Source organism: Sinocyclocheilus grahami, unplaced genomic scaffold, assembly GCF_001515645.1.
Source record: "Sinocyclocheilus grahami isolate Dianchi unplaced genomic scaffold, SAMN03320097.WGS_v1.1 scaffold525.1, whole genome shotgun sequence".
Classification (NCBI taxonomy): Eukaryota; Metazoa; Chordata; class Actinopteri; order Cypriniformes; family Cyprinidae; genus Sinocyclocheilus; species Sinocyclocheilus grahami.
Genome location: NW_015505704.1, coordinates 536,484 through 554,196, shown reverse-complemented (window position 1 = coordinate 554,196; position 17,713 = coordinate 536,484). Strand labels below are relative to the sequence as shown.

The 17,713-nt window shown below is 37.2% G+C and overlaps 1 protein-coding gene, 1 long non-coding RNA gene and 1 pseudogene across 2 annotated transcripts in view; 1 reads left to right on the top strand and 2 right to left on the bottom strand.

The window, feature by feature from the left end:
• Nucleotides 1–295: 295 nt before the first annotated feature.
• Nucleotides 296–5,969, bottom strand: LOC107555094 (4-hydroxyphenylpyruvate dioxygenase-like; annotated as a pseudogene).
• Nucleotides 5,106–5,556, bottom strand: LOC107555110 (uncharacterized). The gene is made up of 3 exons (XR_001605138.1): nucleotides 5,486–5,556; nucleotides 5,350–5,376; nucleotides 5,106–5,132 (listed from the first exon to the last, which is right to left on the bottom strand). It is a non-coding gene; the product is annotated as an uncharacterized lncRNA (long non-coding RNA).
• A 786-nt stretch (nucleotides 5,970–6,755) lies between the features above and the next one.
• The window catches only part of LOC107555093 (GTPase-activating protein and VPS9 domain-containing protein 1-like), a 46,950-nt gene continuing 35,992 nt past the window's right edge, over nucleotides 6,756–17,713 (top strand). Inside the window, exon 1 of the mRNA XM_016237786.1 lies at nucleotides 6,756–7,707. Coding sequence (XP_016093272.1) covers nucleotides 6,756–7,707 — 952 coding nt within the window. The remainder of the gene's footprint in view (nucleotides 7,708–17,713) is intronic.

The window sequence follows — 17,713 nt, the reverse complement described above, 5'->3', positions numbered from 1 at the left end:
GTTTGATTTTTTTCCTGCATACTATGGAACTTTACAATTAATACACTATGTAGTATTACACTTGGCAGTGAATAGTTAAAAATATGCATTCCTTACAATAACAAAAAAAACCCCTCTACCGCTACCTCTCGCATGCTAAGCGAGCAAGTCTCTTGAACCTCTAGCGTTTCGCTCGTGTAATAACAAAACAAGCATACCACCACATTTCGAGTCTTTATTTAACTTTATTTATTCATAGTATATAGATTTTTTAAAGACACACAATTAAGACAAAAATTACGACTGTCCTTAAATTGTGGCGTTATTTTCAGCACAATCAACATTTTTGTTCTTAAAGTTTTTGTAACATTAAGGAGACTGTGTCAGTGAAGCATTTGAGGTGAAACAAACGAGACTTGCTGAGTTAAGAATTCAAAGAAAAGGTTCTATGTTCAGGAGAGGAATCTTTTCATTGTTCTTCATTTCCAATCAACCGATAATTTTGTAAAAAATTATGCATACAGTATTTGTGAAAATATAGGATACATAAAATGTTAGCAATGAAATAAACCCCAGGAAGACATTTCATTCCAAAAAATATAATTTCCACTACCATATTATATTATTTCCACCACAGAATGCTGTTAAACATAATATATCCTTTGAGATATGATGGAAATGAAACTGGTGGAAATGTTCATGAGACAGTTTCTTTTTTAAAGGTCCACAAGTTCAGAAGTGTCTGTAGAAACACTTGGGTACAAAATATAATGGCACATGCTTGAAAGCCAAACATAAATATGACAAAGTAAAACATTACTGTGCATATTTCAATATTTGTGCACCATGCACATATTTACTATGAATAGAGATCAAGTCAGAGTTTCTCTGATGTGCCATTGGGTGTAAGTATGATGAGGTTTCCTCTGGCATTCTGGTCCGCTTCAATTGCCTCAAACAGAGATTTAAAATTTCCAGCACCAAAATCCTGAAACAACAGAGAAATGCACTATTATTTATGTTTTCTCTACAAAGGAAGAAATGCTACATAGCTATACATTTAGGAGACATTTCTGAAACCTTAATTTCTAACCAATTAAATTCTAATTTAAATATGATGGATGTTTGCTCTGAAACAATTAATAAAATATTGCTAGATTATTTCTTACTTGATGGTTGTGTCTCTGGATGACCTCCAGAAACACGGTGGGTCTGTCCTGTACTGGTTTGGTGAAGATCTGGAGCAGGCATTGTCATCATAATCCACCAAGATTTTAAGTTCCTGTATAAAACAGTGTCACACTATTTTCACATTCTGCTTCTGACCTGCGACAGAAATTAGCATTCAAATGGACTATTAGCTGGCCAATAACTCTTTGCTACATTTTCTTCAAAGGTCAAATTCCAAATTTAGACTCTGCATTGCTCCGCTGATAAAACACTTTGATTACTTGAACTGGAAATATAGTCTTACCTCCAATATGTTGATGTCCTCAACAATTTGGACTTTGGAAGACTTCAGCTTCTCCTTGAGCTGCTGGTAGTAAGTGTCAGGCACTGCCATGAACTCCATACCACGTTCCTTTAGGTTACTACGGTGGCCGAGAGAGCTCAACGCGCTGCAACTTAAGAAAACACATGCAAATTGAAAAAACACCAGCAAATTAAGAAAACATCTTCATCAGTTTGACAACACACGCGCTGCAAATCCTCACAACACATGCAAATGAAGAAACGCGCGTTTCTTCATTTGCATGTGTTGTGAGGATTTGCAGCGCGTGTGTTGTCAAACTGATGAAGATGTTTTCTTAATTTGCTGGTGTTTTTTCAATTTGCATGTGTTTTCTTAAGTTGCAGCGCGTTGAGCTCTCTCGGCCACCGTAGGTTACGGATCTGAAAACATATTCTTGACATCTATTTAAAATGCAAAGTAAACTTTTTAAGCATTCACATAGAACAACCTAAAACTTTGCACACTACCACGTTTGCCTTCTCTATCAATGTCGTAAGACCTCTTATGGCTGTGGTTTACTCACTGCTGTAATGATGTCAGAGGTGTTCATAGCAATGTGTTGAACCCCTGCGCTACCATAGTACTCCACATATTCCTAAAAGAGAAACGTTATTTGGATGAATAGATAGATGCATGCATTGGATAGATTAATGTAAGTACAGTAGATGTCATGTGTATATTACATGCCTGGATCTGGGACTTGCGCTTTCCTATAGCTGGTTCATTAATTGGCATTTTCACAGTTTCTTCGTAGTTGGCCACCACTATGGAGCGCAGCGCGCTGTATTCAGTCTGTAACTGCTTGTCATCTACAGACCAGTATCTGTGGAACAGCAGGTTCCTCTGATACCTTCATTCAAACACATACAGATCAATTTAACACAGTTATCCACAAGAGTTTTTGCTTAAAAACTCTAAAAAAAAATTGTCAATGAAAAATCAAATAATTTTTAGTGAAAGTGACATGTGGCCAAATATGGTGACCCATACTCAGAATTAGTGCTCTGTATTTATCCCATACAAACTGTACACACACACACACACACAGAGAGCAGCCATTTATGCTGCAGCACCCAGGGAGCAGTTGGGGGTTTTGAAGGTCATGGTATTGAAGGTGGGAGAGAGCATTGTATATTCACTCCCCCCACCGGTACAAGACTCAAACCCACAACCTTTGGGTTATGAGTCCAACTCTCTAACCATTAGGCCACGACTTTAGCAGTGCATATACAAGAGCTGGACATGATAGGATGGGTTTAGATAATTCTGCTATTCCCACCCCTCACCACCCTCTTTTCCTCCCTTTCCCCTCCCTGCTGTGTCTAACTGTCTTCAGATGGTGTCTCAGACCCTTTGAAAATCATTTTGCTGAGTCATAATTACTATGGGATATTCTTGCATAATAATCAGTCGTCCATGACCACAGACTGAAATTCAACCATCCCATCTGCCGTCTCCATCTATTCTCTCTTCTGATCTTTCCTCTTTGTCTTTACTCCTTCCTCACCATGGAGACACACTGCTGATCACTGGGGAGGGGCAGTGTCTTGGTGTATTCTGATTGGATGGGATGGATAGGGAGTTTCCCCCCAAAGACTTGCACAGTTCTAAGCGAATACCTTTGTGATTTCTTTTATGCTTTTCAGTCTTAACAACGCTGGCACAGAGGTCTGATTCTGTCTGGCTGTTAATATTTATACATTTTGGAATAAGTTCAATGATGTGTTTAGAAAAGTTTTATACCACTCCACTATTGGCACCATCTCATGATCTGGTTGATTTCCAACCACATGGTCAATGAAGTCCAGCTTCCCGCTTGGCCTGCGAAAGAAAAATCATGTTAAGAGACAAAGACAATGACAATGATAGAAAACAATCCATGTATGATCTGAGATTTGGACCTCTTATATGAGAAGACGTGGACACGTCATTTTACCATTGAACAATAGCAAACACAATTTAATCATATTTATATGCCATCATACAATCGGAACACTCACAGTTTTGCTAAGAAAGGGTTACAGAACAGAGGAGCATGGAATCCTGGGAGGAAGAGCCCACTATATCCTGTCCGCTCTACAAATGTATGAGTGGTATCACCATACTAAAACGATAAGGAAAGAAGAATCAGAGAGAAAGTATGAGAATTAGATGAGATTTAAATACACACACACACTACTGTGTAAAAGTTTGTGGTTGGTAAGATTTTTAAAAATGTTTTTGGCTGCATTTATTCAATCAAATATACGTACAGTAAAACAATATTATAAACATTTTAATATATTTCAAAATCAAATTTATTTTCTGTGATTACAAAGCTAATTTTTCAGCATCATTACTCCAGTCTTCAGTGTCACATGATCCTTCAGAAATGTGTCTAACATGCTGATTTAGTGCTCAAGAAACATTTTTGTGGAAATCATACTTTTTCAAGATTCTTGATGAATAGAACAGCTTTTATTTGAAATCGAAATCTTTCATAAAATTATAAATACCTACTATAAATGTTGATTCATTTAATACATTCTTGCTGAATATAAGTATTAATTTGTTTTAAAAAATCATGAAATTATACATACTGTCTGCAGCACTGCCAGCTTCACCCTTCCAAACTTATCCTCTACAACATGAGACTCTTTAATGATGACGGCACCTCGTTCTCTTGCTTTATGCAGGAAAACTTAAGAAAGCAAAAAGTGATCACTGCAAATGATGCCTAGAAAGCACTTTTAAGAAATAAAACATGAGAAGAAACAATCAGCATTTACCTCTACCAGGAAGTCACAGTTCTCTACAGTGAAAGCTACATCTTTAACACCATCTCCATGTTTTACCAGGTGATCTCCCATCTCTGTTCAAGGAAAGGATAGATTATACAGGAAGACAATCGAATATCACAAATCTGCAATATTCGTTTATAAGTCTTACCTTTATTACCAGGATTCAAGGCAGAGGTGAAGACATAAATAATCTACAGGAAATAGAAAACATTGATCAGAGAACTTGTCCCGAAGCAGATCAAATTGGCAAGACTTCTACAGAATGCACTGAATGTTGAATGAATGAAGAGGATGGACAGGAATAATGACACAACCTGAATCTCACCTTCCCTTGTTTTACCATATGAGACACAACATCACGACTGCCTGTCTCCAGCCCACGATTCGCCAGGGGCTCAAAACCCAGTTTGATACAGTAATAAGATGCTATACTTATATAATAAGAGGAACACAAAGAGAATGAAAAGATGGGGGAGATTTGAGAAAATTATTTTTCTGTATCTATATATTTTACATTTAGAACATTCATATAATGATGACAAACTATTCGCAAACTGATACTTCAAAGTGAAGCTACAGTATATAAACATATTTAACTTTTTCTACACGTATGGAAATGGCACCATTTACTGGCGAGTGCCCCAAAAGTCTCAATATGGAACAAATTAGTGAGTGGAGGATGGTGGTTTCTGCAGCTGCATGCTTATTTCTCCCACCCCTAAAAAGAGCCAATAGCATCTCCCTACAGGACACCGCCTCTAATATTCAGAAACAAGCTAAATCTACAAACACATTTTGTTGAAGAATTACCTGTTTGGCATTTCCAACCCAGAAAGTGAGGGTTTCCAACCCTGCTCATGCTGTTGACATATAAAAACAATTACAGCAATGACTTAATTGTTGGATATTTTCTACTCCAATAAACAGTCTTGTAGCAGAATAAATCTACAGACTAGTCTAAATAGTGTAATGATGTTGCCTACAAGTTTTAATAAGAATCACAAGAAAAGTTCGAAATGCAGGGTGGCAGTAAAATATTAGTATATTAGTAGAAAGGGGACAAGTTATTAAACCTACCTTTTCACCTTTGTCAGTGTAGGATGTCTAGAGAAAAATAAACAATACTTTTAAGCATGTTTAAATAGTTTGGACAGTCATGTTTGCAATTCAAAGGCATCAAAATCTTAATTTGTCTTAAAATTAAGTGTCTTACCATCTTTTAGTGGATTTTGAAGGTAGCTTCTTCTTGGGTCAGTGGCAGAAATGAGGAGAGGTGAATGCAGATGCTGCAGATGTGAATTTGTAGGATGTGAGACTCCGCCCACCGGCGCTCCGGAGAGGAGGAGTGCAGCAATCAAGATGCTCTGCTGATGATATAAATGACTATTTTACTATAACAGTTTAGTATACAATTATAATATATAATATAGCATTCTAGTTTAATAATATAGTTTAATATATAATTTTTTTTCTCAATATCTGCAGTCTGTAAGGAGTAAGACCATATAGGCTATAAGGCTAGTATAACTCTAAAAATACAAAACCAGTCAAATATAGCCCGGAATAATCGATCTTCAGATTTCTGTCTGTTTAAATAAAACATGATGCGTTTTTTTTTAAAGAGGTTGTTTGTCTGAATGCAAAAGAGGAGGCACACGGTTCCTTTAACCTTGTTGGTTATAACCAATAGTTTGCATTTCTATTTGAATGTACAATACAGTTTCATTAGACCGTTAATTAATTAGTGATTTATTGACTTAAGTTATTATTATAACGTTTTACCTCAAAATTAGCTAATGTATGGATATTCGTGTGATATCATTTCAATATGGTAACTATTAATGTAAATGATTCGAAAGAACTGCAGTGTCATTCTGACGGCTAAAATTCAAACTCCTCCCTGTCACTCCCCTTCCAACTAGAAAATATAGTAGCCTACTGTTGCAGCCCCACTCCCCCGTTTTGAATAGTTTGCAGAATGCTTTTAACCCACTGGGGACTTCATTAACAGTGTTTTAGATGATGCTGAGAACAAAGTCGATACACACGACAGTTATGTCAGATGTGATGTAACTTATATATAATTATTTGCATTTACATTATCCTATTTAGCAGACACTTTTATCCAAAGCCACAGGAGTATAGATAGTTAGCGCAGGTATTTCACCTTACACATACAGTGGACTGGCAATATCTGAAATTTAAATGAGCATATGTGAGCGTTTAGGGGAAAGGTGTTAATGCACATGAGGTATGTTTCCCCAGAGAACAGTGAGTCCAATGCTGATTGGACAGCTACAGTTCTTGTGGGAAATACAGCGCTGTTGGTCTCTCTTAGCTCGACATGATCTCAACACAAGTCATAAGAGAGATCAGAGGAGAACGAAGAAACAATGAGATAATAAGCCATGAGTTGAGCTATAAAAAGAGTATAAAACAAGCATGAGGAGCGAAGAAAAGTAAAGAAAATGGAGTCGAGCACCATGAATGAGCAGACAGAAGAAAACCCAGCCATCCTGGAGAAGTGGTTGCAAAAGAGGAGAAACAGAGATGACAAAGAGAAGGAGGAAATAAACAAGCAGGCTGAAGCTGAGGAACATGATGTTCATGAAGAAATGGAGGAGAAGAATGAAACAGCTGAGGCAGTTACAGAAAAAGAAAAGCAGGCTAGAGTCCATTCAGTCTTCTCTTTGGTGAGGAGTCAGATCAGGGCACAGGCCGGTTTGGATGGTCAGAGCATGGGCATACTGGATGTTGTAAACCAAATCACCAGGGAACTAAAGAGCAAGAAAGAACAAGAAGAACCTGCACCCACAGTTGAGTTCAGCTCATCTGAGGAGAACACAGTGGATCAGGCTGCCCAGAAAGAGACTGTAGAAGAGCAGATAAAAGAAAACGCAGAAAATAGTAAGGAAAGAGGAGAAGAGATATGTGTAGCCTTGCTGGAGGATATATTGTTGAACTTGGAGTCATTAAAGAAAGATTTGAGAGAGGAGATTGCTCAGCTTCGCCGTGATATGCAAAGCTACACAGACCAGGCACTCTGTGGCCTGGAGACCCGCCTAACTAACTTAATGAGAATACAAGCGCTGGCTCGCACAACTCCCTCTGCACTTCCAAGAAAAAACACAGTCGAATCCATGGAGACCAAGAAGCATAGACCTCCCAGCATGCCTCCTCTGGGAACATCTAGAAGACGAGTGCTCAACCGCACAATGACCACTATCACCCCTAAAACTTGCCTACCTCTGTCCCTGGGGCCTCGCTCCAATTCAGAGCCGCTGGGGGGCTGGGGGGCTGAGACCGCCACCAGCAAAGGCGCTCAGATGTTGCTGAGGAGAGACGAGGCGACAGTTCATCCTCCTGGGCCGTTGCCTCCTGCTCTACCTCCTGCACAGAAAGGCAAGAAGGCTTTGCAAAGCAGGACTCGCATTGGTAAGCCAACATGATAGTGAGGTCTGCCATCCAAGCATACACTATTGTTCATTGGAAAAGATCTTTAGAATGCCATCAGGGGAGGAACCAACTTTCAGAATCAACGATAGAGATCGCAAGATAAGATTGTTCAATATGAACAGCTGCAAAGAGAGCTGAGGAGCAGAAGTGTTCTCTTCTGTGCTATTTTGTGTTGTTTGTCCATGAAACTAAGACCTCCAAGAAAAATCCTACTAAAGTACTCTCAGAAAAAAAAGATACATCAAGGTGAATAGTATGTATAATGACAAAATATACAGGATGAACTACAAGTTAACTTCTCAATCTGTTTATAGTTTTATCACCGAGGTGCTATAATTTCACAATTGCATTGCACAAAATGATTTTTGTTATTGAATAAATATAAATATAGAAATATAAATATCACTAAATAAAAATATATCTTTCAGGATACTATGTATTTTAATTTGTTCTGTCCAACTGTATTAATCAAATGCACAGTAATGCATGTGCAATTTGTAATAAGATTGCAAATGTAATTGGTAATATGTTATTTTGTATTTTGGTTATTGTGTTTTTGATTTTAGAGGTTGAATCAAAAAGATGATTTAATAAAAATTGTCAATTAATTCAGATTGCATTAATTTATATTGTAATTAATTTGTATACATTTGCTTACAGTTCTGCTTATAATAGAACTTAGAACTTATAACGTGTTCATTGCATGCATGTCGGTTTTTTTTTAATGATGCATTTCAAGTACAAAGCTTCTATTTAAATGTAACTATCAGCAGTTTCCCTAGAAAATCCCTATATCAGATTAAATCACAGGACAATTTAATAAATTAATAATTTATAATCTAATAATTAAGCATTGCCTAGAGAGAACAGTCTCTGTGAACCCACACAACAGGTTTAAGACAGTGGTTTAATACAAAACAAAAACACACTCAAGAAAATCAAAAACAACAGAACTAGAACAAAAGCCATATATACTGTCATACATATTCAGATCACTGCATAATAAAACATCGATCTAATGTTTTCCTTTTCCTTGACGTATCTTTTGCCACATGTAGGCTACATCCCTCTGCAATATTTAAGAATGCAAATATAATATTATTATTGTAACATCATCAGAAAGGCAGTCATATCTGAAAGATTTACAAACCAAAACTGAAAATACAACTCTATTTTCCATAAAAGCATTCCATAAAAGAGAGCATAGGATTATTCAATCAGACATATGCTGGTAGCGACACCTGCTGGTAAAATCAATTTCATATCTACAATGATTCTGCCAATTTCAAGTGTTCAAAAATGAAATGAACTTGATTAATCCTTAAATGTGAAATATAATGTTAAATATAATGATGAAAGAACACAGTAATCGTAAATACAGTAAACAAATAGTAAATACAAAACAAAAACACATTCAAAAAGTTCCATACGCTGTAGGTCTACGCAGGTCCTTCCATCATATATATATATAGGTTTTTGTATAACTTTGTATATTCTTATTTGTAGCGAATAGTATGTAAATGGTCTAGGTAGGGTTGAAGTGCGCATGCGCATGGCGTGCGTCCCCGTTTGATGACAGCTGTGCGCTGTGGCTGTTGCTAAAGGGAGGAGAAAATCTCACGACGGAGGGCTTTTTATCTCGTTCATTCGCAGCTAGGACCTTTGGAGGACTGAAACGAGAGCTAAACTGTAAAACCCACCCATACCAATCGCGACTGAATTCAGTACTTCACACCCAGCCGTCAAATTAGTCGGTAAGTCTGTTGTAAGTCTGGCTCGGGCTGCTTAATGTGACACTTTAGCGAACTGAGCGTTAGCTGATTGTTGGCCTGCTTGTCTCGGGTCATGTTGTCACCTTTCGTTTTCAATCCCGTTTGTTGCCAAATTAAGCTCTTCGGAACATATTTCGGTTTCTTGGCATATTGTTACATGACTGTAGATTTCAATACACTACTAAGCGTGGTATTTCATTTATCCTTGCGCTATAAAACACGACGATTCTTCGCTGTTGGCCGAGTCTTGCAGCTTTTGTTGTCGAGCACTGCTACTCGTTGACAGTCATGCTGGTGTGATAATGCCAGAGACAGTGTGTTATTTGAGAGTTTAATGCCCTTGGTGATTTCTATCATTTTCCTTCAACGTGAATTGCACTCGGATTTGCAGCCAATTTTGTCATTCTTGAGAAGTGGGACAAAACAGGGTGCAAAATTGAAAAAAATAAAACCTTGTACTTTATGTATCTTATGTACAGAGCTGCTTTGATACAACCTCCCAACTTTTCTCTTTTTTTTAACCAAATGTGCTTTTTTTTTTTTTTTAGCTTGGACTGTGTAATATAATTTCAACTTTATCTTTAACAGCATTCAAGATGTTTTTAACATTTCAAAACACATTCTCGTGTTAGCAGACAGATTACACCTTCACATGTGACCAATAATTCCAATACAAATATAAAATATCATAATGAAATATTATCAAAATATTCAACTGACGGAGGTGACGAAAACCTGAATTTGTAGTAATTTTAACTATCTCATACATTGATTCAGTCAATTACTGTATTAAAACAAACTGAGTATGTTATTGTTTATAAAGCTTTTATTCAAGAGTCACATTGAAGTATTTTGATATATCATTGGAACACAAGATCTTATGGTGGTGACATCTGACGGTGTTGACAAATTTGGCATTTCTTTCACAAAATCAATGGAGTTCATGTAGTAGCCATTTTATTTGTTTCTGTTGCTGCTAGATGCTAATGGCGCCTGCTTCAGGAGAATACAATTATCTAAATATTTCAAAGAATTTCCTCAGAAATTGGAAGATGGTGTTGACATGTCACGGCTGTGACAAAGGAAATATTAACATTAGGATTTCAAATATTCTAAAACTAAAACTTAGCAGAGCCTGTCTGACACTGATGTACTCTGCTGAGGTGAACTGTGGAAGGGGGTCCTTTAGAGTGACAGCTGCCCCTGATATTCCCTGATTTAATTACATTTTATTGAATGTCAGACGGTGTTGACAAAAAGTGGGGACGCAACTTTAAAATCTTATGAAACATGTATGTTTCATTAAAAAAAACAACCTTGCTTTGATAGGAGATATTATTAAGTGTTGCTTTTGATAAAACAAGCTCTTTTTCATCATTAAAAAAACATTTTTATCCATTTTATTGCATATGAATGATTGAACCCTTCTCTGTGGACACACTGTTTTAGATGTAGTGAGAGGACATTAAGAAACACAGATTTGGTATAATAATGAGAAAATTAAATTGGTGATAATTGTGTTAAATACGTTCTATTATTAATCCCTCATGACATTTAAAATTGAAATTATTTTTATTTGTTAAAGCTAATAGCAGTTACCCTGGCTGGACCTGTTTTGTCCCACGTCTCACAAATGCCTGGATTGACGTTAGATATTTCCCATAGTGATCGAAATATGTGCGAAAAGTTCATTTCTGTGATAGATGTCAAGTGCGTAGCCATGCGTACGTTGCAGTATTTGACAGTGTTGTTTGCTGCAAATCTCTAAATTCAAGGGTTTGCATACTGGTCACTTATTTCCCAAAATAATCATTTGTCTGGAAATATGACATAACTATCCCTAAAGGTAGGTTTAGTTTGCACATGTTCATACAATGGAAATTTGTCGTGTTTTAAAATGATCAAATGAAATGATAAAATGAATAATCCATCATTTAGAAACGTATGATAAAATAAAGATAAAAAGGAAAGGAATTTAATAGATTTAATAAATTCGAAATACATTTAATAACAGGAGTGCTGATGTGATTCAACTGCAGATCTTTACAGTCATGCTGATATTCAGACCATCAGCACAATGGCGAGTTTGGTATTGCTTTTATACAGTTTAGTAAGCAAAATGTTAGTATTGAGTTCATGTTTTAGATTCTTATAGATTTTGTTGTGAACAATTCATCTGTACATATGTTTCCTTTTTTCTTTTCTTTTTTGAACCCTGTGATGTTTAATTAGAATGTCATAACTCAAACTTCTCTCAGGTCACATTTGCAGAGCTTCTCCACTAATATAGTCCACTTAAACCCTGCCCTTCCACAGTCTGCTGCAACATTGCATTAATTTTTAGTGCACCGTCTACATGTCAAAATCCAATCAACAACTAATGGATAGAATCAAGTCCCGGCCCTATTTTATTATTATTATTATTATTTTTTTTTTAATAATCCATTTAGATAATCCGATAATACAGAACAAAAGATTTGTTGCTACTTCTGTTTCATTATGACTTTAACCACCTATGAAAATGATCCCAAAATAAGCCAAAGCATTAAGCTTTGCTTGTTACCATGTTGCGCACAGAAAGCTGTTTTTTTCTGAAAGTCCCATTGGTGTTAGACTAAATCAGCACTGGAATGCTCTGATTGGACATAATTAAGAGCAAATACAAAATAAATGTAAATGTTCTTTGGGTAATTTGGGAAACTGTGATCCATACGAGCTCTCTTGCTCAAACGCACACAGTCTCAGAAAAGCCCGTCTTGTTTCTCTTAGAAGTCTGCCAAGTCCTAGAGTGCTCTTGTTTTCTAATCACTCAGCTGTGTGGCTGGCTCTGCTTTTCTGATCTGGTTCATCCCAACTGTTCGGCCGTTCTCATGTAGCCTCATATTGAGGGCATCAAGCTCCTCCCGTGGCATCTCCTCAACACATGCCAAATCTGTGACATTAGGTCAGCAATGCTCTTTCAGTAGTATACTGGAGTTTAATTGATGCAGTAACTATTTAGTGGTGCTCTGCTCATGTCTCTACACCTTCTTTTCCTTTCTAGTATAGTGAAAGCTTAGTAAGGAAGATTCATGATGCCAATTTACTCTACCTTAGCCAAATGTCCTGGTTTTGTTGGAGTGCTATGTACTGACAAACCATTTTAGCTTTAATGCATGTTCTGCATTTTTAACAGACTGCAGTTTTGTGTCATGTGACTGAGGCAGTGTACAAACTGTTGTCGGGACAAGCTGTGAGGTGATGCTGAGGTCAAGCAGGATGTGTTTCCAGTTGGGTCAGGAGTTAGGAAGTGTGAATCTCCTGATAGTATGTGTGTGCGATAATGTGCATGAGAGAGAGTGCGCTGACAGGTATAGTAAGGTCAGAGGGGCCCTTAGCATATTGTTCTCGGCACTCTGCTGTTGGTATTTAGCAAAACTTAGAAAATGGGCAATTCTTGAACATTTTGTGCTTGTAAACATACTGTGATTAATCATCTTCTGAGATTCCATAGTAGTTTATTTTTAGTATGGGGTAGTGGTTCCAGAACTGAATCATTTTATTTCTGATGACTTTAAAAAAGGATGCACCTATTGAAAATTCTTACAGATGCAGATACGGCAATAATTATTTTAATGGTATAGCTGATAACCAGTAAAGTACTGATATTAGCCTTTTAAATATATATGTGTGTATATGTCAAGTTAAATTTTTGGATGAACCATGACATTCAAGTGTTTTTATGTCATAATTTATGACTTTATGATTATGCTTTCTGTGGATATTTTGAAGAATCGTGGTAACTAGACAGTTTTGATGACTATTGAATTCCAAAGAGGGGAAAAAACACTGAGGCATTTCTCAAAATTTATTTTATGTTTCACAAATCAAAGAAAGTCATGCAGGTTTGGAATGACGTTAGGCTAAATAAATTACAGATTTTTTTTTTTTTGCTGAACTGTGCCTTTTTTATGCCTGAACACACACACATTAGTTGTGTGTGTGGCATTAGTTAAAAACCACTTAAAAGGTTAAACGGGTGCCATAAGATATTGCAATCCATTTAAATTAATGCTAAATTGAACTAGTCTAGAATTATTGAAGTAATAACTCAGTTAAATATTCAGCCAACTAAATATCTGATATTGGTTAATTAATTTAAATCTCTAATATTGGGTGATAACAGTTGTGTTCATGTTATTTGTATCTCTATTTTGATGGATTACATCTATTCCTGTATCTATTGCCTTGATGGTAATTTAAAAACCCAAATTTTATATAGCATTTCTATGTTAAAATAAACAAAAAATAGTTAAAGAGGGACTCGATGTGTGCCAATTAAAAAAAATATTGAAACAGTTATTTTATCTCAGGATTTTTGCAGAGGTCCTCAAACTTGCTTTGTGCCCTCTTTCTGTAAACCACACAGATACTAGTCTGTTTCGCATTGTCTAAAGAGAGCAGAAAGCATCCTGGTTTGGAGACATTTCCGTGCAGTACTCCCACACCCTCCTGTATGCCTGGCTGGTGTAATGAAATAGATTTCTCAGAAAGACTTAGTGTTGGTTATGGGATTTTCAGTGGTCAGTCAGATGCCAGTAGCTGAAAAATGCAGATCTGAATTCTGAACAAACTGAAAGGGCTTTCAGTATGGCCAAGTTTTATCTCTTTGCATGCACATTTATGTAGTTGTAAATGGAAATGTGGTTGGGATGACTAGCCACAGAGAAAGCATCCTGGTCCTCTTCACATGCCCAGCTAGTCACATTAGCTGCCCTCATTCCTCAGATGTTGTCTCTTTGTGTTCATAATGGCCAGGACACATTGATATTTCCACTCAGGATTTCTCATCTGCTCAGTTACTAGTATATATTCAATGCTGTCCATTACAAAGTTAGATGGCATTCACTGCTGAATGGAGTGTGTGGGTAGATTCTCTCATGAGTGGTCAGGTCTGGTGCATTGTAAACATGTGAAAGTGGCTGCTGTTGCATTCGAGCTGTGATTCATATCCCACACAGCTCCAGCTCTGCTGTGTTTTAAGGGCACTGAGAGCACAGCCTCAACCAGATACAAAGAGGAAGAAGAAATGAAAAACGGATCCTTGTTAAGGCACCTACTTAACCTGAGAGTTACATGCAACTCGCACAGTGTTTCCGGTCAGTCTGTCTTAAACAGAATCACTTTGACTACCAGTGTTAATCTTGTCAATAGAATTATTGATTAAAATGTTCCTTAATCAAGTGTTATTTTTTGGGCCGTAACAAATACATAAAGCGCAAAGAATTTACAACTTTGTAATACAACTGTCTACTCTTTGTAATGATAATATTTCAGGAACTCTGGTTTTCTCAAAAGTTTTAAATGTTTGTATTAAATTGATATACTACCATTCAAAAGTTTATATATATATATATATATATATATATATAAGAAAGAAGTTAATACTTTTTTTTTTCAGCAAGGACACATTAATGTTTATTTAACTTTTTCAATTCAATTCCATTCAACTTTATTCCATTTAAGTTTATTTCACTTCGGAACATTATATGCGTAGTGTGACATAATATACCTCTGTTAATAAATATGATTTAAATTCACGTCTCGCGCACTTTAATGCCCTTTGAATGTAATTTGTACTTTCCCTTCGAACTGGAATCATGGCAGAATATCCCGTGATGTCCACTTCGCAGGGCACTTACGGTCGAATAGAACAAACCTCTGAAGTGGTGAGAGAAACATACAAAATTTGATGAGCGGTGGGTCGCGAGGACCAGGATTAAGAACCACTACTTAATAGCATTGCGTCTCACCAACTAGGTGACAACGTAGTGTTAAATCACCATTCTACAGACTCAAGCCACCACTGCACAAATTAGTTAGCATCTTACCGTTAAGACCGCACTTGACTCTGAGTCGTGAAGACACCGCATGAATGCTGCTGCCTGAACACTGAAGTGAAAGGGTTGGCTGGTGTCACTATCTCGCGAACGTGGTGGCGGATCTCCACCAAATTTGGGGGATCCCTTCAGCTCGAGGAGCCCTCTCGAATGCCACCCTCGATCGGTCAGATCGGTCGGCGCCCGACTGCGACTTTGACCACACATAACTCCCGGACCCCAGGGGCTATCAATGCGGGAGTGGTCTCATTTGAAAGGGGGCTTCGAGGCATACACTCGATTCAGTGTTCGTGATGACTCCTCGAGCTGAAGGGATCCCCCAAATTTGGTGCAAATCCACCTCATCGTTACGGAGATATGGGCGTTAAAATTTTCAAAGGTATTCCATACACTTAAGCTTTAAAGCATTTCATAGGCTACAGAACACCAGTAGCAAACAATGGAGCGCAAACTATGTAATTACACCATTTACAAGCACTTTATCTGCGTTTTATGTTCTGTAAAAAAAAAAAATGTTCAAATCGGTGCCTTATCGGTGGCATATACGCCACGCCGATACCGATATATCTGCGACAGGCTCCTGTTGTGTGAGCAGAAATCTGTGTGTGTTCTTGAGTGCTGTCGGCTTGCTCAATGCAGACATGCTCATTATTCAAATGAAAGGGAGTTCAATCATTTTAATCAGAAGAAAATAGCATATGGGTAGCATATGGGAAACGAATAACATGGAAACAGTAACTGTAACAGCATTGAACTGTACTTGAATCAGCAGTACTGAATTACATGTATCATATTAACAAGTACCAAAAATGAAGTATTGGTAGTTGTGCTTGGCCTCCTAAAAATTTTTATCAGCACATCCCTACTTTAAACCCCTGGGCTATGTGCTTGAAGACACTTAATAAGGTGTTGTTCTCTTGCATAAGAATACACCAAGCACACATCCATCTCTCTCTCCTTTCCCCCTCAGAGTGAGTCTGCTCTACCTGCTCAAATGCTGTCAGATCTAATCCAAACACCGATCTTCAGAATAGAGGAACCGAAAAAAGGACCTTCCTCCTGTTCCCAATGCTTTTGGAAAGTGCGTATTTCTGTCAGTGTTGCTAAAAACAGCATTGGCTGCAGTCCAAAACCGGAAAAAAGTGAAAGTAGACTGATCTCTCGGTTTTAGTTGCTTGTGTATTTATTGCTGCTGATATTGGCAGTCAGTATATTGCTGTGTGTCTTATACCACCAGAGAAACATACCTGAGATAGTAGGAACAATACTGCTGATTATTAACTTGTATTAAGCCTTTGTCTTTTTGTATAAGATTTTTTTTTTAGATCCGTTGATGTTCTGTTGATGTTTTTGATCAGTAAAATGGGACATAGAAAATTATCTTGGCTCCTTCAAATTCCCATCCCAGAAATTTGTCAGTGAAAGAAAAGCAGTATGTTATTTGAAAATGTCCCATTTTATTTCTCTGTGGTCCTATAATGGTCCAGTTTGTACTGTGGCTGAATTACACTCTTTAATTTTTTTTAAATGTATCTATTTATGGACATGTAACCATGTCATATCAATATGATAAGTACTATTTTTCATACACTACCATTCAAAAGTTTGGGTTTGTTATTATTATGAGAGTTCTTTAAAAATATTAACATGTTCACCAAAGCTGAATTTATTTGATGAGAAATACAGAAAAAACAGAAACATTGCAAAATAATATTATTACAATTTAAAATAATTGTTTTCTTATTTAATATCTTAAATGTATAAAATTATGAAGTCAGTTATAAAGAACAACATTAAAGGGGTCATATGATGCGATTTAAATTTTTCCTTTCTCTTTGGAGTGGTACAAGCTCTTGGTGCATAAAGAAGATCTGTAAAGTTGCAAAGACTAAAGTCTCAAATCCAAAGAGATATTCTTTATCAAAGTTCAGAGTCAGCCACACCTACCTAAAACGACTCGTTCTAACACGCCCCCACATATCTACCTCACTATGTGGGAAGATTTGCATAACGCCGCCCAAATGTTCACGCAAAGAAAGAAGGCGTAACTTTTATTCTCGCTGTAGTATTGTTGACGCTGCAGCCATGTACACTGTGTGCTTCGTTGTGAAAGCGAAACTACTTTGTTTGGTCTTCCAAAAGAGGACGATATCCACTTCGTCATGCCTAGAGCTGATCTGTGCTGGTCGCTGAGGAAATACACAAACCTTCACCGTGGACAAAGCGGAGTCCAGCCCGGGGTCCGTCACATGTGGTTGCCGTTCATTCGTAGGATCCGCCGGGCGCGCCGTTCTCGACTCCCGCCGCCTCAGCTCACTCTATCCCGGCCTCAGC